Source organism: Drosophila virilis, chromosome 2, assembly GCF_030788295.1.
Source record: "Drosophila virilis strain 15010-1051.87 chromosome 2, Dvir_AGI_RSII-ME, whole genome shotgun sequence".
In the NCBI taxonomy this organism is placed as follows: domain Eukaryota; kingdom Metazoa; phylum Arthropoda; class Insecta; order Diptera; family Drosophilidae; genus Drosophila; species Drosophila virilis.
The window spans coordinates 7,899,577-7,920,513 of record NC_091544.1 but is presented as its reverse complement, the minus strand read 5'-3'; the positions used below and the strand labels follow the sequence as shown (position 1 = coordinate 7,920,513).

The following is a 20,937-nucleotide window of genomic DNA, read 5'->3' as shown; positions in this document are numbered from 1 at the left end:
ATGACAAGCAGCTTATCGATATGTTTTGCACGAGCACGATATTAACAACAACCCTGCTCTTTTCCTTTTCGACCGCGACGGGTAAAAAACCACATGTCTTGCTCGGTATCCGAGAATTTGTAAAATTATGCTGCATAGTGCTGTTAAAACATAAACAAGTGCTTCGTGTCAAATAGTAACTGAATAATATTGCAATTTGTGACAATCTGTGTGTAATAATTCCATTCGAGCCAATTCGTAACCAACAAAAAACGTTCTAACTACCAACCCACCAGCGCGTGAGTGAGCGAGCGAGAGCGATTGATTACGAGTGCGAAGAGTACGGAAACCGCAAAGCAAAGCATACGAAATAAAAACAACAACAACAACAACAGCAGCAAAGCATACGTGAAACGTTAGCAAAGCAACGAGCAAAGCAAAAAGTCGAATTGTGTATTAAATTTTGTTGTTGCTACCGTGTTGTTTTCGTCTACCTGCCGTCACGATACACGTACACACATATTGTGATTTAAGTTCTAGGTGCGTATTTTTTGTTTATTAAAAAAAAATATATATATCAATACATTTGTGTGAGTGGGCGTGCTGATAAATGTGTCCATTTGAAATTTGAGATTGGAGAATATAGTGCAGCAGTCGTTGGCAAGCTGCATAAACAGCTGTTCCCTTTCCAGGGATGCAATAAATGCAATCGTTGTTGTTGCATAACCATGGCTGCGGCTTCTGCTATGTTGCCTTTGGCAATTCTTTCTTAACAAAATATGTTTACAGTTTTTGCAATTCATTAAGCTTTTTTTTGTGTACCTTATTTTGCTGTTGTATTTGGTATTGCGTCGTATTCAAAATTATGTTGCTAGTCGCATAGCTGGACATTTTTAAACAAGTTGGCAGCACCGCAACTAAGCGCTTGTTGCTTTTTGCGCTGCTGCTTCGTACTAGTGTGGGGGGCATTCGCGACTGTGACTGCTGCTTCGCCGCGCCTTAACCTCACTTGTAACACTGTGTGGCTGCATAATATTATACTTCAGTTGCGTTTTGCTATCAATTTAATGTGCCTCATTAGCAGCGTATAATGCACCATTTCTGAGGCGAAAAACAGCGCAAAGTGACGACGTCGAAAATAGCGCAGTTAATCCATTTCTAAAGAAGCTTGAAAATTACAAAATTCAAGCTGTGATTTTGTATGTGTTTGTGTTGCAGCAGCAGCCGCAGCAGCAGCAGCAGCAGCCAGCATCAGGCGTGGCGTGGCGCGGGCAGGGGGGTTATGGCCCATTGCTAGTGCAAACGTAAGCCGCATGCAGGTGATTTCCTCTTGAAGTTTTTTTCTTACTCTCTGCTTCGCTCTTGTAAAGGTCGATGTGCAAATATGTGTGTATGCCTGTGTGTGTGTGTGTCTGTGTGTGTGTGGTATGGAAGAAAAACAAATACATTAATGTTATTTTTTTACGCTTTGCAAATTTACAGTTACAGCAGCTCGTTTGTTCGAACTCGTTGATATAATTATTGTCTGGCAAGGAAGCACCAAAGAGTTTCCCCATCCATCAAAAAGAACGACCGAAGAGCAACCGCAGCCGAGCCGCAATCTGGAGTAGCGCAACGAGAGCTGCCTACTCAGAGAATAGCAGCAGTAGCAGCAGCAGCAGCACAAGCAGTAGGAACAACAAGATTCAACATGTCCAGCAGCAGCAGCAAGGATGATGCCTCTGCATCGAATGCCGGCGCCGCTGCCGTTGCCGTTGCAGCTGCCACAGCCAATGCTGCAACTGCATCATATGCGAATGTTGTCCAGAATCTGGATAGCAAGAAGGCAGTTGCTGCAGTCGCCGCCGCCGATGCTGTGGACAACAAGGAGAATCAACCGAATTTGAAAACTCTCAAATCGTGGAGTGAGGAAACCGCTGCCGCTGAGGCCGCCGTCGAGGATTTGCCCAATGTGGGCGAGAAACGTGCCGCCGCTGGCGGCGACAATACTGCTGAGAATTCATCTGAATTGGACGACAATAATGACTTTCTGCCGGTGCTATCATCGCATCATCGGCGTGACCGTAAAAAGGCACGCAAGGATAAGCCGACAACGCGCGAATTTCGTGACAAGCAGCAACCGCCAGCTGCTGGCAGTGGCCCTGGTCCGGTTCAGGGTCAGGGACAGGGTCAGGGCCAGAAACTGGCGCCTGGTCGGCGTCCGCCCGGCGGCAACGAAGCCGACGGCCGCAAGCAATTGGGACGTCCCCGAGCGCCACGCGGCAACAGTCCACGTAAACTGACGGCTGTGCCGGGCACCAGCGGCAATGGCAACGGCAACGGCAATGGCAAGACCCAAAAGGAACGCAAGGCTGATACCTCACCCTGCGCCAGTCTGGAGGCTAGCAACAACAGTGGCAACGAGGCCAAATCCGGCGATCCCGATGCCCAGACAGTCGCCTCGACTGCAGCAGCGCCAGCTGCGCCCCAGCCAAAACGCTTCGTTGCAGCGCCGCCGCCAAAGGTTAACGCCTGGAAGGTAAGTCGATTCTCAAATTATGCCACACATAATCCTGAATTGTAACGCAGCATTGTCGATCCTTTCGAGAAATGTTTCAATCATTTTTGTGTTAAACCAAATAACAAGAATAATGAACATCTTTGATGCAACATTTAAGATTCTTTAAGCAGACTATATTTTTTAAGAAATGGTAGAATGTTAAAACATTTCTGGATAATTCCAATTTTTGAGCACTTCCAATTGAAATTTTTTAACAGAATTTTAGTTCTTTAAATATGCTAAAATATTCCTTATTATGCTTGGCATATTTTTTTTTGATACTTTTGAAGTGTAAGAACAGTTGTCATTTTGCATGTCCACATGCTTGAAAAATGACGGCATATTTGTGTGTAGGTACACGAAATCAAAACAAAGAGCGATAGAGAGAGAGGGTTGGAGGGAGGGAGGTAGGCAAGCGAATGCCCATAAACGACATTGTTTTTGTGTTGTTTGTTGATCTGTTGGTAAACAAATATGCGTAGAATGGCATAAATGTAGCTAGAGAGAGAGGGAGACAGAGAGAGAGAGAGAGCAAAGCATAACAACTGATGAACACAACTGCAAAACGAAGACAGCAAACAGACACAAAACATGAGCATGGAAACACGTTTTCTGCTACATTATTATTATTATTTTTATTATTATTGTTATTGTTATTGTTTTTGTTGCTGTTGTTGTTAATTTGATATTTATCCAAACAAATTGATATTGCATTATTGATAGCTGCATTAATTGTTTTTATCATATTGCATAATATGGCATAGAAACATATCGTTAAAAGCACGCGAAAGCAGAAACAAAAGAACACAAATATTGGCATTTGTGTTTTGTCTTGTTTTTTTTGCGTGTTATGCAATATACGAAAAACGCGAGGCCAACGCCGGCAAATTGAGACGTCAAACCCCATGAAAAGTACGCCCACAAAAACAATAACAACAACAACACGAAGAAGACGAAGAAGAAGAACAACAACAGCGCGAGTCGTGCTCGCAATCGGTTGTTGTCTTTTGTGCTGTCTGTTCGCATGCAGCAAATAATTCGATTGCTTTATTACATTGTGTCCTCTTTGTTTTATATATATACATATATATTTTGAATTTCATTGCTTTTTGTGTTTTTGTATTTATCAAACGGCAAGCGAGAGAAAACGTAAAAAAATGTACAGTTAAAAATAAATGTCAAGGTCAGCAGCGCTGGTATCGTTGACGCCGGCTGCGGCGTCAACGTCAGCAATTGTAGTTTGTTGTTGTTTATCCAACACAAAAACGTGGAGAAAGAGCAAACGGCAAAAATTTATGATTTGGCTTCTACGAGCGAAAGAAGTGCAGCAACAGCAGAAACTAAAATAAAAAAAGTGTTCAAAAAAGGTGTGGCAAATGTTTGCATTTGCTTTCTGTATGTGTGTGTGTGTGTATGTGTGTGCCTGTATCATACAATACATATATAGACAATCTCTCCAAACGAAATCAAAGCAGAAATGTATTTCTCTCTCCTTTTGATACATGAAATGAAATAGAATCATTCTGTCCAACAATCAAAATTTAATAATTTATTAACAATGGCAAATAATGTTAATTTCTTGAACCTCCCTCGCACTTTTTTGGCCTACAATATGCAAATAGTATCATGCAAATTAAGCTAATTAAAGAAGCTTGAAATAAATAAAAACACATTCGCTCTGTTGCCGAGGTGAACACCTTCTTCATAGCAAGAACAACAACAGTTACTCTCGCTTTTGTTTCCGTTTGTTGTTGCTATCTTTGGCTGTCACACAGGTTTTTGGCTTCTCGCTGTGGCGGGTGTTCTTGTTTTTAACTACCCACCGACGTCGCGTCAAATCAGCCGCTGCACCGAAACGAAACGCAGCGCTGTGCTGCGAATCCAAATCAGAAAGTAAAGCGACCAGTTGACGTGTGCCAGTACAGACGTTCGCAACGGTCGCGTCTGTCAGTAGCTTGTTTATTTATTTTATTTGGAAAACTCTCAACAACATTTTTAGCCACATATGACAATCCAATAAAATACTAAATTAAAAACAAACTAACAAATAAACGGTCACCCTAATTCGTTAACTATTCAAATTGGGCAGCACGTGTGTTTGCGTCGTGGTTCTCTGAATTCACCACACTTGTGTGTCGTGGTGAATTGTAAATTCGCTCTGATTAATATGTTGTAAATACACATTCAGAATAATAAACACAAAGAGGCAAATATAAACGTGCATATGAGTACTTGTTGAACGCTCTCCCTGTCTCTCTCTCTCTCTCTCTCTCTGTTGTGTGCGTGTGTGTGTGTGTGTTCATTCAAATGGTATACCGTAAAGACAACCTGCTGCGCTAACACTAACACACGTACAAGCAACTGCATTAGTATGTGTATAAACAGAACTGTTTTAAATTAGAACAAATTCGCCGGCGCAACGAGCAATAATTAACAACTACAACGAGGAATAGCAACAACAAAAACAACAACAACAAACATGAAAACGAAAGTAAATATGCAAAGAACTTTAATAATTTACTGAGTTCAAAATTCAACACCTTTATTTAAATAAATGAGTCCTTTGTAGGAATAACTAATTTATTATCAAAATCGCAAGACTATATCATTAAAAGGACATAGGAAAGATGCTTAGATCTAAATTTAGTTTCTTGATGATGATCAACTTTTTGGTTTATCAGGATATCTTCTCTATGCTTCTTACAAATAAGCTCAAGTCTATTAACATCGGACAACTTTATTGCATAGCTCTAGATGAAGAATCGTTCGAAAACTGAGTTTTTGTATGGAAAATGTATCATAATCATAAATGTATATCTTTGAGATAAACATATTTATTTGTTGTCTTTCTGAAATACCCTTAACTTCTTTAGTAGATCTTCTCAATGGGTGTCCGTTCTAGAGGGTTTTGATTGTTTATATTTATATCTTTTAAATTGTTGAATATTCTTTTCTATAAAAGCTGAAAATCAACTTAATTGTAAGCAAAATTCTTTCGAATATGCACATTTTCAGATATCCCCTGTCAGTATTAAAGCGATAAGTTTTTGGTTCGATTCGCAGTACGATTTGTTACGGATCGTTGACGAAGGTTTTAATTACCGAACGCTGACAAACATGTTTATAATGTGCACATTCCCTACTTTTTATCTAATTTACGTTTCACAGTGCTTTGCTTTTAGTTTTCCATTTTCATTTTCCCTATATCTGGTTCCATATATCCATTAAGTTGGGGGGTTTTTTTTTTTGCTTATCTGTGTACGCAGACTTTTGTTTTCGTCAAGCTGTTCGCCTTAAGTAGATGCTTCTTTCTTTCTTTCATTGCATCCGGGTTGTATATTTAATTCTCTTTTGTTTCCTTGTGCATATTATTATATGTACATATATGCTTAATTGTTATTAATCTTTACACATGCTTGCCAAAGATTTCATTAAATAATACGATTTAATCTTTTAATTCAACGCAAATGGAAATTCCAATCACTTTGGAAAGGTCTTCTGGAACTTGGGACTAACTTGATGTTCCGTTTCCTGCAATTGGGTAAAAAGTAAATCTAACTTATTTAAAAGAAGGAACATGACTTCTCCAAATACAATAATATATTTATGCTTTGGTTTGAAGTCGAGCTTTGACTTATTAGAAATTTTACACTTTCAGTAAGAAAGAAGTATCGCATCTGTAAATATTATATTATATTGTGTATATCCATAAGCTTTAAATCGCTATCGTTATCTTTATAATAGGTTCTCTACGAATGAGAAGTAAAATTTAGTTATAGCTTGTATCTGCTTTTCAAACATCCAGTTAGTCAATAATAAATATTCTCCAGTAGGAAGCGGAATGCGCAGCATTTCAGGGCTTACGTACAGATTACTTATCAGTTGTGGACCCTGAATAACATAATAAATGTGTTTAACTAAGAGTTTTTTCATAGATGACAGCCTACCTGGAAGGGACAATGGTGATATAGGTTTGAAACCGTTCTGATTAATCCAAAAACTAGATTAATAGTCGGATTGTTGCGCCTGCGTAAATATGCGCAGAAGTCAATGGTTACGTTTACCAACCAGGGCTTATAACCGTTTGCTTTCTTTAGAATTTGCGTATTTATGTGCAACACTGTCACAGGATGCAACAGAGTTGCATTCAGATTAACAGTAATATTATTACGCTGTACGACGCGTAAACGGCACTCGTGAAACACAATCCACGACTTGTTGTGGGAATCGCAGACCACATTTGTGAACTTGAAGTTTGACGCATCCTGAAAGTAGTGCGAACTGAAATCTAATTATTATTATTATTAGTCAACTTTATTGTTTACCAAATTGGATAGCAACATCAACAGCAGCAGCACAGAAAATATTGTCAAAATTGTGTCCATGACGTTTTATAGCCAACTGTTTGACTATTGGCTATTTCAATTGGAATAGGCCTAATAAATAGTAGTTCCCAATTGGCCTTTGATTTCTGCTCACCATTATTTTTGCATTAGTACAGAATCAAAATATCAATAAAATAAAATTGTTTGTATTTGAGTTTATTTACACGATGATATCAATATCTATAAATAACAAAATCACATTTGACAGAACGAAGAAGGTTCGGAGCTACCTTCTATAGCTTAGTTTCTATTCCGATCTCTGAATCCAGAGTATATAAATTCGTAACTATCTAACCAGGCTCGTTCTTCAGCCTGTTCGACTATCCGTCCGTTCGTATCAAACACAAAAAAAGTAATCGATAAATTTATGCGATCGAAAAGAATATCGAATATCGATATACATATCCATAATATCAAAATTGGCATGTAACAGTCTCCCTCTGCCTCATTTGCGTTAGGAATACAGAATATTTCAATTTTGAATACCCTGCACTTAACTTCCAGAGTTAAAAAATCTTGTTTATGAGAGTATACTTGCGCTTCTGTATTGCCCTAGAAATCTTCATTAAGTCTCGACAATAAATCGTGTTTTGTTGAGGAAAGCTTGAATGTTTTAAACGGGCAGCCCTTAGCGGAGTTTAGTTAGGGTATGTTCTAGTCAGGCACTCCCGACTAGAGCAAATCTAAAGTTGCGAAATTGCTTGTCAGATGCCTTAGTAACCCGCCATATAAAATTAACTACGACCTACTTTATAGTGAAAACGCCTTTTAGAGCGAACGCGCAATACTCTCACTTATTACTCTCAAGGTCGCGTAATTTGCGATGATTAATTCCGTAACACCTTTTTCCTTTTGTTCTGATAACAATTGGTGTATTTATAAGTTGTTTACTTTCAAAAGTAATAAAATAAGTCTGTCATGTCTACGATATTGATAGGTATTGTTATTAGTGATGGGTGCACGATTATCGGAAACAAACTAGTTATGCGCAGGCACGAGGACGATCTACTTTTCAAGTCTCTAGTTCGTACGGGTTCTGAGATCCTTGACGGATGACGGACATGGAGTATATATGGTATATACTTTTATGGGAACTGAGATGCTTCCTTCTGTCTGTTATTTGTCGATAACATTATACCATTTTTTACGGCTTTTCAATAGGTTCAGGTTAGAAAAACAGAAGCTACTATAGCTTACCTTAGCTAAGACGCTTTGCTTACTAAACAAACTAATTGGGCGAGCTTTTATACTTAGTATAATTACTCTGTTATCAACTCTATCACTTGTTGTTCATTCCAATCAGAACTCGTATCTAACACATGAATGTTTTTCGAATTTTGAAACTAGAACCAAATATCTCTAGGGCCGCTCTCTTGGGGGTTTGTCTAAATGTGGCCTAGCTACGCCGTAGAATGGAGCCCATCGTTAGAATAACACCAAAACAAACACCATAATCGCAACAGTATACACCTACACACACACACACACACCTACACACACTCACACACATGCGTCTCGTTGCCTTGTGCTGGCTCCAGTTCGTCAACTTGTTGTTATCAATTTTCTAATTGCGTAAAATCCAATAATAATAAAAAAAAAACGCTTAAAATAGCAAATAGAAAAAGTAAAAAGCAAAAATACACATAAATTTATTTGCGTTCAAAGCTGACCTTTTTGTATTGCTATATTCATACTCTTGCAGAGGGTATTATGATTTTGTCGTTAAACCTGCAACGCCCAGAAGGAGACAGCTCCGACCCCATAGAGCATATATATATATTCTTGATCAGTATCAACAGCCGAGTCGATATAGCCATGTCCGTCTGTCTGTTTTTATGCGAACTAGTCTCTCAGTTTTAAAGTTGTTTTTGTGAAACTTTGCAGAAGTGTCTCTTCGGAACTAGCTGTATCGGACTATATCATATAGCTGCCATAGGAACGATCAATCGAAAAGTAGGCTCTTGCATGGAAAACTTTTTTGTTTTTCGAAATATCTTGACCAAACTCGGAATTTATTATTTATACTATGCTGCCCATATATATGCAAAATCCAATTAAGATCGGACCACTTTATCATATAGCTGCCATAGGAACGATCGGCCGAAAAGTAGCTTCTTGTATGAAAAAGTTTTTTGTTTATCAAGACATCTTGACCAAACAAGGGTTTAATTATTTCTACTATGCTCCTCATATATATGCAAAATCCTTTTAAGATCGGACTATTATATCATATAGCTGCCATAGGAACTATTGGTCGAAAAGTAGGTTCTAGTATGCACAACTTTTTTGATTATCAAGGTATCTTGACCAAACTCGCCATTTAGAGTTTTCACTATGTTCTCCACATTTATGCAAAATCTTATTTACAACGGACCTTTATATCATATAGCTGTCATAGGAACGATCGGTCGAAAAGTAGGTTCTTGCATGGAAAACTTTTTTGTTTTTCAAGATATCTTAACTATACTCGAAATTAACTGTTTTCCCTGTGCCTCTTAGATACAGATACTAATGTCTACAAGGGTATTAAATCTTCGGTATACCAAAGATAGACCCTTCTTTTCGCTTTATATAGAAGTTAGTTCTTAGCATATTTATTTGTCAGCCTGTGTTGATAAGACTTGTTTGGCTCGGTCGAATAGCTTGGAAACCTGTTTAGCTGGTCGGTAGCCCCGCCACTGACACACGCCTCTCGCTCTGAAATATGCATAATTGTTGATTTGACTTGGAGCACGTTTCCCAGCTCAGAAATAAGCACTTTGGCGGCCGGCATTTCGCACCGCTCGATCGGTCACTGGCTGCCATCTATTTCAATTTACTAGAACGTAGAAGACCCTCAACTGCCTTCGCTCTACACCCCCGCCCCCTAGCGGGGGGGTCAGTGTGAAAAATGTACTAGAGAATGTGGGTATATTTGCACGATTTCTTGCTGCAACTGTCTGTTGTATATTTTTATACGATTTGCAGCGTCGCGGTCGGCGCTGACTGCGACGTTAACTGTTGACTAGTTTGGGTATATTTAAATTGTTCTATTGCATTTGAATCGTCTCAGTCGTCTGTCAGCGATCGTTCGTTGTGGAGCTATACAAAGAAACGTATCATCTATATATGTACATATATACAAAAATATAATTACATTTGCAACTTTATTGCGTATTAATTGTGATTTGCTATTTCTTTCAACTCAAGAGGCAAGTTCATGTTTTGTTTTGCAAATATTCTCAAGGCTTTTCAAATCTAATGGGAAAATCGAAAATCGACTAAAGTATCTACGATGATTAATGCACATGAGATTTCTCGTTTCATATAGTTTTGTGCTTTTCTAATTAATGACCTTGAATTATCAGCAAATACTACGTACAATCATCATATTCGAATCTAAGTGCAAACGTATTTTATTTTTATACATTTTATTTTTATATGGCAAATACGTCAGTGCCGGGGGGTTCATATGTCTTTAAACAGATTAGAGCAATAAATGTACATACATATATTTGTTTGCTTTTAGTAAATGTACAAAAGTACGTGTACTTACAAGTATATACTTTTATTTAACAAGCAGCACGCTGATAGCACGTGGGCTTGGGAAAATGTTTGAGTGGAAAATTACTTGCCCCGATTCTAAACGAGTCATGACTCATATCGAGTCCTGCATTTGGGGCTGAGTCATGGAAAACCTTGAATGTGGAGGATTTGCTCTAAATTTGGCTACGTGCTGGGTTCCGCACTAATATAAAGATTTCTAGGCTAGACACATACAACACAAAGATCCCATTTTAATGCATTTTCTTAAATATATTCAAAAATCACTTTTTATAAATGAATTTTGGTATGCAATATGTATGTGCATATATATTTACATATGCATGCATGTATGTACATATATGAAAGAAAAAACAACGCGCAATTCATTCTCTCTTTCTCTCCCTCTCACCTTCTCTCTCGCTCCGTTTTTTCTCTTGTTAATTCGGTGTCTTGCATGGCGAGTTTTCCACCACCCGTGGTTGCTGCGTCTGTGGCCTACGTGCCGAAAATCACATGTTGTTTATTTTGCTGTTTTTCGCTTTACAGTTACAAACTTGTGTGAGCGAAACAAAAATGTTTACGTTTACTGCCAAGTGTTGTTTTGACTTCAGTTGGCTCACCTGTTAATTATTTTGTTTTTATAAGTAAAGCCCCAAAAAAAAAATACACAACCAAAATATATGCATAGTATACAAAAAACGAATTAAACAACAAATGGAACGCACGTAGTACACTCATACATTCATACACAAAAAAAAAGAAGGAAAACGTGTATCCATCTATTATACAGGGTGCTCTATAGCCTGCGCTGACTCTCGCTGCCTTGGCTCCGGCAAATTGCGCTCTCGCTCTCGCTCTCACGCATAAAACAACCGGCGCATCGGCTGTTTTTTGTTTTGTTATTTTGAATCGGTTTTATGTTCAATCTTTGTTGCTTTGTGAAACCAGTTGGTCTTGTTGTTGTTGCCGTCGCTGCTGCCTGGCCCTCTTTGTCGTATGCGAGCGCTGCTGCTGTTGCTGTTGTTTTTGTTGTCATCTTCGTTGTGTTCGCTTTTGCTCACGTAGTCAAGGCGTGCACAGCGTACGCGCGGCAGCAGAGACGCGAGCAGCGGCAGAGCTGTTGTCATTGCTTTTGGTTGAATTGTAGCGCACAGAATTCAACTGGCAGTTAAAGAGAACGGACGCGTTTTAAGAAAAAGTCTTCCACACCAATTAAAGATAAACAGTGAACGGTCATTTGTTTAAACAAATTGTGAGAGTGAGAGCAGCAAGCAACAACAATTGAAGCAATTTAAATGCATGTGTATTGTGGGAACAGCAAAACAAACACAGTGTGCGATAAGACATATACGAAAAGAGCTGCAAGCGGCTAAATTAAATTATTTGTATGTCAGTGTTGTTGGCTTTTATATTTATGGAAAATTTTACGCATTTCTGAAAAGCTTAAGGTAATTTCCTTCGCAAGATGTACAATATATATGTATATATATATATATATATATATATATATATGTGTGTGTGTTTGCGCACATCATTTCTATAGCATGTTTTTGTCTGTATCTCGCTAATGCGTGCCACGAACCGAACCGTATCGTATCTGGGTTAGGGACACTCCCCAAGCCGAATGGCTGCCTGCCTTGGCTTTGTTGTTGTTGTTGTTGCATGTGACATTAGGTTCTAGGTTAGGTTTGGATTTGAGTAAAAAAAAAAGAAATGAAATGAAACAACGTTGAATTGATTTTTCAATCGTCTCTATGACGCACATTATACAAAACACAAAACACAAATGTTTAGCACTTTTCAATAATAGTAAACGTATTAAACTTTTATTTTTTTTTAAATAAATTTCTTTCATGCAGATATCAACAAAACAAGTGGGCAGCCCAAAAGCTGGCAGCTCGCCATTGGACAAACGCGTCTTGCAACCAAAGGTGCAACAACAACAGCAGCAGCAGCAGCAGCAATCGAAACAGACTGTCGGCAGCAACAATAATAATAATAATAATACCAATCAGGGCGCACAAAACAGCAACAAAAAGACACAGCAGCAGCAGCAGCAACAACAACAACAACAACAACAACAGCAAGCAGCGACACAGCCTACAATAAAAACCACAACAACAACAACAACAGCAGCAGGAGCAGCAGCAACAGCAACAGCAACAACAAGCGTCGCCGCTTCAACGAATGGTGAGTAAACGTGTTCTCTCGGCTCGGTCGCTCTTTCTCTCTGTTTATTTTTCGTCTCTCGGCGCAACTGCGTCGGATATACGATATGACGTGATGTTGTGATTGGCCTGATTCAAAATAATTCTTATATTAACAATACTTTCCATTGTACCATACAGTTGATGCCACTATTGCGGATGCGCTTGCCAGTGCAGTGGTAAAGGACAAAAAGAAGGTCAATCAAAAGGTAAAGCAATTCAGCCATGCTCAATTGTTGCCTGTTTTACAACTATTTTTCAATTCTCGTTTGCAGGCTAGCGATTTTAGCAACGTTGGTGAGTGGCCCACGCTTATCGGAGGGGTTTCGGCCAGTGGCAAAGCCACCGTTAACGAACCCAAACGTAGCTCAACAAAGAAACAGGCAGTGGCCAAAGGAACATCGACCGCTACAACAACCCAACCCGCAGCAACAGTAAACACAGCATCAGCAGCCACAGGAGCTGCCACAAAAGAAGGCAGCGCAGAGCCAAGCGTTGCCCCAGTTTCCAGCAGCACCAGCAGCAATAGCAGCCAAGCTAATAACGCCAGCACAGCCAGCACGAGTCATGATGCCAAAAGCCAGCGAGACGCCGAGCAATCCACTGGCAGCGCAACTGTCCCAGCTGCTGGCGCCCTTGCCGGAGCTGCCATTAACAAGAAAATACCCAAGCACAAGTGGCGTCCGCTGCAAATCGATCTGGCCAAGTCTAGCCGTCCCAAGCCTATTGGCGGCCGGCCCAATCGCCGGTTCAGCGATGATGCGTACGAGCAGCGGCGCCCGCCACGTGCATACAATGAGCGCGGCGTCCCAGCAGGCGCCAGAGGTGCTGAGGGCCAGTCAGGAGGCACAACTGAATCGCGGCCACATGGTGGCCGCTATGCGTACAACGCACGCACGTCTGCTGCGCCCGAGCGCGTGGATTCCTGGCGTAGCAGCGGCCCCAGTGCCGCTGTCTACGATGAGCAGCGCTCAGGCACAGGAGCAGAAGGAGCAGCAAGTGTCGCGTCAGCGCCAGGGGCTGGCGGGTTGCGTGGCCCACGCCGCTTCCGGACGCCGTATCGGGGCGGCCGGCAGGGGCGCGGTGGATTCACAAGACCGGGACCAGGTCGTCCAACTAATCGCATACCACGCCATCTGTTAGCTTCCGGCGAGTACGTCAACTATTTGCCGGCGGACGCAGCCGGCGCAGATTCCTCGCAATCCTATGTCCTCATGGGCACACACTATTTCGGCAATGTGCCGGCTGCCTACATTGAAATGGACGCCACTAGCGTCAAGGAGGCCATCAAGAAGCAAGTGTAAGTACTTGTTGTAGTCCAGCCCAAAACTCTTCTAGTCAGTGTATTCTGTGATAAATATAACTAAACTTAAATATATAATCTTAACCTATCATAAAAGTGTGATATTAAGTGCATAAACGTCCTTGAGTTACTTCGATGTCAGTGTGTGCATAGAATTTCCCTAATCTAAATATTTTATATAAAACTGTTTATTCTGACTGACTGATAGCTAGCCGCAATTGTGGAAAATTCGTGAAAATTTTTGAACTAACAATACGATCACGAGTTTCACACTTTTTAGAATATAGACAAATTGGTTGGAGTGTGAGGCTTAAGTTTGCATGGAATGTGAGATCGTTTCGCAAAGAATTCTATACGTGCTTCACCGAAGAAGCAAAGTTCAGCTCAGGGGTGAAAACTGGGCGAACAGCTCTTGATTGCAACCATTTCTATTTTCAAGATCCGATCCGATTGTAAAAAATTGTAATTTTCCACGGGGAAAACTATTGAAGCAGTAGTGTCAATAATTTGAAATTGGAAACTTGTTCTGCTATCATAATATAAGTATTAATTAATATGACGTCGACCCATTTGCACATGGACTGTTCTACGCTATCCTTTGTGACGTTCTTCACAAGCGTTTTGACTAACTTGGTTTCTATTGCACCCTTTCCCGCAGTGAATACTATTTTAGCGCCGATAATCTCACAGGCGACTTCTTTTTGCGCCGCAAAATGGACCCAGAGGGTTATATACCGGTCACCCTGATCGCCTCGTTCCATCGCGTCCTGGCGCTTACAACAGATGTGGCATTAATTGTCAACGCCATTAAGGACTCGGACAAGCTGGATCTGTTTGAGGGCTATAAGGTCCGCACAAAGACAACGCCCACCATTTGGCCCATCAGCGATGCCCTTGACGCCAAGGGTCAGCTACTCACTGATAATGCGGACAAGTCGCAGTTGCAGGATCAGGAACAGCAACAGCAGTCAGAGAAGCAGGTGGAGAAGCCAGATAAGCAGACTGAATCGGTAACAGAGGCTGTGATGCCGGAGGTACCATTGCCATCATCGCCACCACCAGCCATATTGACCTCAGCTATGGCCACGAAGCCATTGAGCAGCATACCGCCGCCGCCGGTGCCGCGTAATTCGCAGAATCTGGTGCCAAAAATGCTGCTGGAGAAGCAGCGACCCACAATGTCGGGCATGAACTCGGTGAATGCCATCAGTGCACTTACCCAGCGCGTGGAGGGGGTTGGTGGCCAGAAGGCTGGTGTTGGTGCTGCGGCTGAGCTAGCCGATCATCTGAGCGGTCTGGCCGAGAGTGTCAAGCCAAAGGGCAGCTCGACGCCGGAGAAGCGAACGACGGCATTGGCAGCTGGGACTGTTGAAGGTGATGGGGTAGCAGCTGCTTTGGTGGCAGAGCCTGAGGGCATGTGGAAAGAGGTAAAGAGACGCTCCAAAACAAACGCTTTAAAAGAAAACGCTACTAAATCTATCAACAACAACAACAACAACACGTCCACGACAACACAACAGCAAACGCTTTCACAAACGCTCAAAAACAATAACAATAACAATGTCAAAAATGTCAAACCCAATAAAAACAACAACAACAACAACAACAACCACACTGTTACCGCAAACGCCACCACGACCACGTCAATGTCCACCACGTCCAAGTCCTCGTCTGCATCCAACGCCACATCCAACGCCTCATCAGCCAGCAACACATCCATCGCTGCCTCTGTTACCACCAACGCCACAACCACCACCACCACCTCCTCCACTGCCACAAAAATCAACAATAAGAAATCATCTTCTGGCAACGCTGCTTACACGACCAACTCCCAATCCTCCTCCAAAACAGCTGCTGCTGCGCCATCCGCTCAGTGCCATGCCGAAAAGGAAGAACTAGACTTTCAATTTGACGAGGAGCTAATGGACCCCATACCCGCCACTGGACGCATCAACAACTTTACCGAAAACTTTGACGACGACGACGAATCTGATTACGAATTTGCTGACCGCGACATCAACAAGCTGCTCATTGTCGCCCAGGTGGGACGTGCGCCCAAACATGATGGCTATGATCGCACCGCTGATTACACCTCTCGCACGAAAATCACACAGGATTTGGAGAACATAATCAATGATGGGCTGGCCAACTATGAAGAGGATTTGTGGACTACCACCAATGTGGTGCCCAACAATGACTATCGCACCGTCAATGTCATTTCTCAGGCGGACTTTGAGAAGCTAGCGGTCAGCAAGAGAACAGCAAACCAGCTGCAAGCGCAAAAGCAACCGCCACCGCCGCCGCCAAGCTATGTGGACGAACCGGAACATGATGCCGATAGCACTCTAGTGGATGCTGATGCAACGCTCAATTCCACACTGAACTCCACGTTGAAGTCTCGCCGTGCGCGCTTCTATGCCGCACCAAATTCGCATTCAATTGATCCGCGCACACCAAGAAAACGCAAATTGCGTCACACCGCCAATCCGCCAGTCGAAGCCCACGTGGGTTGGCTCTTGGACACCGTTGAACATCGACCTCGTACCACCTCGATGGGTTCATCGACGGGCACATCGCCCACCACATCGTCCTATGGTTCATTTGGATCATCAGTGCCGCAATCGTTGCCCGTTTTCCAGCATCCATCGCATGCGCTGCTCAAGGAGAACAACTTTACACAGCAGGCATATCACAAGTATCATTCACGCTGCCTGAAGGAGCGTCGTCGCCTCGGCTATGGCCAATCGCAGGAAATGAACACCCTCTATCGGTTCTGGTCCTTCTTCCTGCGCGAGAACTTTAACAAGAGCATGTACAATGAGTTCCGTGCTCTGGCGCTGGAGGATGCGGGCAACGGTTTCCGCTATGGTCTGGAGTGCCTATTCCGTTTCTTTTCGTACGGCCTGGAAAAGAAGTTCCGCCCGAATGTCTATCAGGACTTCCAGGACGAGACTATTGCCGATTATGAGACAGGTAATTAACGAATATATAATCAATATATATATGTTTAATTATATTAATACCCATTTGTCCGCTAGGTCAACTTTATGGCCTGGAGAAGTTCTGGGCCTTCCTAAAGTACTATAAGAACGGCGAGAAATTGGAAGTGCAGCCCAAGTTGGCCGAATATTTGAAGAGCTTCAAGAATATTGAGGACTTCCGCGTTGTGGAGCCAGAGATCAATGAAATGCTACAGGGAGTTGGCAGCCTGACTCCCGGTCGTCAGCTCAACAGACTGCGCAGCGTTTCCGAAAGCGACGGCACCGCTGTGATCACCGCCGGTGGTCGTCGTCTGAATACCACAATCACCAATCGCAGTGATTATGTGGGTCGCCTGCTGCAGCAACAGCATCAACAGCAACAGCAGCAGCAGCAACAACAACAGCATCATCAACATCAGCATCAGCCAGGCAGCGGCTATGGCGGCTATGGTCAGCAGCAGAATCGTCGACGCACTGGCTCCTTTGGCAGCAGCACTGTGCGCATTCGCAGCGGCTCTCTAGGCAATAAGCCACAGGTGGCAAATCGCAATTATCAGCAGGGCTCACAGCACGAGCTGCGCCGCGGCGGTAGCAATTCCGGTCTGGCGCCACACAAGCAGCGCCAACAGCAGCAGCAACAGCAGCAGCAGCAACAACAACAACAACAGCAACAGCACAAGGCAAAGCAACAGGTAGCCTCACAGATCGGAGCACAGTTAAGTGCAGCACGCGCCAGCAACTCCACTACAGGGCCGGTAGCAGCAGCACCCACCTCGTCGTCAGCGTTGGCGGCAACAGCAGCTGGAGTGTCAACTTCCTCCTCGTCATCGTCAAAGAAGTAATTCGCAATAACGCAGCCACACATATGAATTAAGATTAATTATGACTTACAATTAGCTTGGAGCTTGGATTTGGATCTTCTGTGTCCAACTGCTCTTCTCTCTTTTGTTTATTCTTATTATTCTTTATTTTTTTTTTAGTAGTATTCGAGTGAAGCGTTATGTGGGGACATCCGTTAGCGTTAGCCTAATTAAGTTAAATTTGAAATTTGTTTATTGCAATTGCTTCGAGTTGGTTTAGTAGTTATGAATAATTGTTTATATTGTTTTTCTCTCTTTCTCCCACATCTAACTGAAACGATTGCTTATGAAATGCTCAATGTTTGTTGTTAGTACACATTCACATCCACACAAACACAAAGACCACACCCACAACAACAACAACAACAACTAAAACCACACATATTCATATACACAGGCAATCTGTGCTCTGTGCCCAGTGCCAATCAGCTATGAACTAAATTATCTTCAATTTTCATACAAAATTTGTGTTGATTGTTCATATTTGAATATATATATATATATATATATATATATATATATATAACAACAAAGAAATTTCCTACTGAAGCAGCGTTGATAATTGAACGTTATGCCATTAACTGTTGTACTATATACGATAAAGATAAAGCTAAAGATATAACGATAAATAACCCTACTATAATTACCAAAACGACAATGTAAACGAAATTAATATACAGAAACCAAATGATCTTAATGCAAATTAATTTTGTACATTAAATATTCGAAATGTGCATCCGCAAAAGTACATTCAAGTTATATTAATATATATATATATATATACACCACCACCATATATATACACATATATATATATATATATAGATAGATACATCCATATGTATATTCTATATATAGCAAATGCATAACAAATATTTCTTGTGTGGCCCAGGCGCAAATTTAATGTTATTGTATAAAAAGCTGCGTTTCTTATCCTTAAACCTATACCTATCGAGGCAAGCGGGCGCCACTGCCAGCGAATTTTAGTAATTTAGGCATTTAAAATGTATCCGAAATGCAATTTTCAATCTGAAATATCTGAGGAGAAACCAAAAATCCGAATCAATTCTGATTGATTTTCATTTTCTTTTGAGCATTGCACTGCCCCTTCACAAGTTTCCCCAGTTCATAAAGCTGTCAATTGGCAACATAATTCGGAATTTTATATATATATATATATTTTTTTTGTTTAAACCCGCCAAGCATTTAAACGTTTATGTTCATAACCGTAAACCCTTTTCTACTTTTAAGTTATTGCACTTGTTACATTTATTTGAAATACTAGAAAAACTGAAAGAAAAAAAAATCTTCAAAATTATGAAAAAATATTTTCAAGTCAAAAAAAAAGTTTAAAACGTTAAAAACGAAAAAAAAAAAAACAAAAAATAAAGCAAATCGATGCAAACGAAGAAAAAAAAAAACAAAGCAGATAACTAAAACCCAACAATAACAAAATGTGTTTTGCATAGCTATTAGATTTAGATTTAAACATATGTGAGAAATCAAACGTAAGCTTACTACTGATAATTACCTATATACGATATACATATGACTAAAGCGTAACTATCATTTGAAAATATAAGTGTAAAATCCACGGTGAAGTCTTTGCTTGATGCTCAGTTTGCAAAACTGCAGATCAGCTTCAGCATATGGAATATTAAATCCCAAAATCCAATATGAACTAATCCCAAATCCATTAGTCTCCTTGGTTTCTGCTACGCTCATCTAACAATAAGCAACCAAATAAGTAAAAGTGCAAACATTTGTCATTACACATGCATATATAATTATTTCTTTTAAACATTAGTTATTTGTAAATATCTTTTCTGCTTTTAAATTGTCACTCCGTAATTGTAAACACACACACACACACGCACGCACACACACAAAACACACGAACACCTCACACATGCTTTCCCTTGAGCTTATATATATATATATATATATTTATATATGTATGTATAACAATATTGACAACATTTTTAATGACATTTTCAATCAGAATTCGGCTGTTGCATACCTCGTAAATGTATATTAATTTGCGGTCCAAAATGTTTTAATTTCTTTTCCACACTGAAGTGCGCAAATATGTTGAGTTTTTGATTATATATATATATAAATATATATATCTTTTTATGATTATTAACTAAATGGGACACATTTTAGACTTTTTGTGGTATCCCTTTAAGTTTTCAATTTTTTATATAATATACATACTACAATAATTCTATGATACCTTTATATACAAACTACGAAATGATGCAAAACCCAAGTAAACGCAAAAAATCTAATAATTAATTTTGTAAGTTACTTAAATGAAAATACGAGAAAACAAGAAAAATAGAACGAAAAAAGATTATTGTGAAAAACGTGATAGTTTAAACCATAAAGATTAATATTTACTATTATTATATAAATAATTAATTATAAAGTATAATGCAGAAAAAAAAAACAAAAAATTTATAAACTAACGTAACAAAAAAATTATAAAAATTTTTTAAAATTAACAAAAAAATGTTAAAAGTAAATTGAGTAGAAAAACTAAAACAAAAAAAAAAAAATGAATAAAAAAAAAAAACTTGAAAAAACTCAACAGCTGCAGCTTTTCGAAGTGCGAGGCGCAAATTGGACCCGTGCAAACAAGTTAAATACCCTGAAGCTTTTCCCAGTGGTCGGAAAATGGATTTTTGGGCCAGCCGTGCACTGCTTTGTTTGATACCAAATAACGGCAATTGTGCAGCTCTTGTTGCACAGAAATTGCACTAGAGGGCGCCACAGTTCGGCCACAAAATGTTGCCGCAGCATGTTGCCATTGAGTAGCTGACCCCAAACAGAATCTGCAAAGGACAACAAACCGATGCATAACTAACGGCATAAACATAAACATAAACGTAAATATAAACTTAATAAACTCGACACACAAATCGACCTTTTGAGTAATTAACCCCTTTTTGAAGTTATGCGCCATTTGTCAAGCGAGCAACAAATTGCATACCAAGGAGCAACACACACGCACACACACACACACACATACCCTACGCCTGCTCCAGCCTTCTCTACGGCTTACACACACACGCACGCACACACCTTATGCTGTTGGCTTTGTCGGCTCGGCTCTAGCGTTGGGTGTCACAGATTAACGCCTTACTTGAATTATG

General features: G+C 40.6%; 2 protein-coding genes and 1 long non-coding RNA gene across 5 annotated transcripts; 1 reads left to right on the top strand and 2 right to left on the bottom strand.

Moving 5' to 3' along the window:
* Positions 1 to 59: 59 nt before the first annotated feature.
* Positions 60 to 19,204, top strand: larp (La related protein). Of its 3 annotated transcripts, none has more exons than XM_032439321.2 (7): positions 60 to 519; positions 1,462 to 2,497; positions 12,288 to 12,618; positions 12,777 to 12,844; positions 12,911 to 13,935; positions 14,597 to 15,365; positions 15,790 to 15,987. In XM_032439321.2, the coding sequence occupies exons 2-7, from the start codon at positions 1,670 to 1,672 to the stop codon at positions 15,835 to 15,837; spliced, it is 3,069 nt and encodes a 1,022-aa protein (XP_032295212.1). In that variant the 5' UTR covers positions 60 to 519; positions 1,462 to 1,669; the 3' UTR covers positions 15,838 to 15,987. The 3 variants fall into 3 exon arrangements, with proteins under 3 accessions (XP_032295212.1, XP_015027717.1, XP_070063179.1); XM_015172231.3 differs by adding an exon at positions 16,977 to 19,204 and having other exon boundaries at positions 61 to 519; positions 14,597 to 16,911; XM_070207078.1 differs by lacking the exons at positions 60 to 519; positions 1,462 to 2,497 and adding exons at positions 4,983 to 5,009; positions 16,977 to 19,204 and having other exon boundaries at positions 14,597 to 16,911.
* Positions 508 to 921, bottom strand: LOC138910919 (uncharacterized). Its single transcript, XR_011416129.1, has 2 exons — positions 802 to 921; positions 508 to 743 (listed from the first exon to the last, which is right to left on the bottom strand). It is a non-coding gene; the product is annotated as an uncharacterized lncRNA (long non-coding RNA).
* Positions 6,101 to 7,032, bottom strand: LOC26531872 (uncharacterized). The gene is made up of 3 exons (XM_032439322.2): positions 6,844 to 7,032; positions 6,466 to 6,783; positions 6,101 to 6,409 (listed from the first exon to the last, which is right to left on the bottom strand). Exons 1-3 carry the CDS (start codon positions 6,901 to 6,903, stop codon positions 6,254 to 6,256), a joined length of 534 nt encoding a protein of 177 aa, XP_032295213.1. The 5' UTR covers positions 6,904 to 7,032; the 3' UTR covers positions 6,101 to 6,253.
* Positions 19,205 to 20,937: the final 1,733 nt, after the last annotated feature.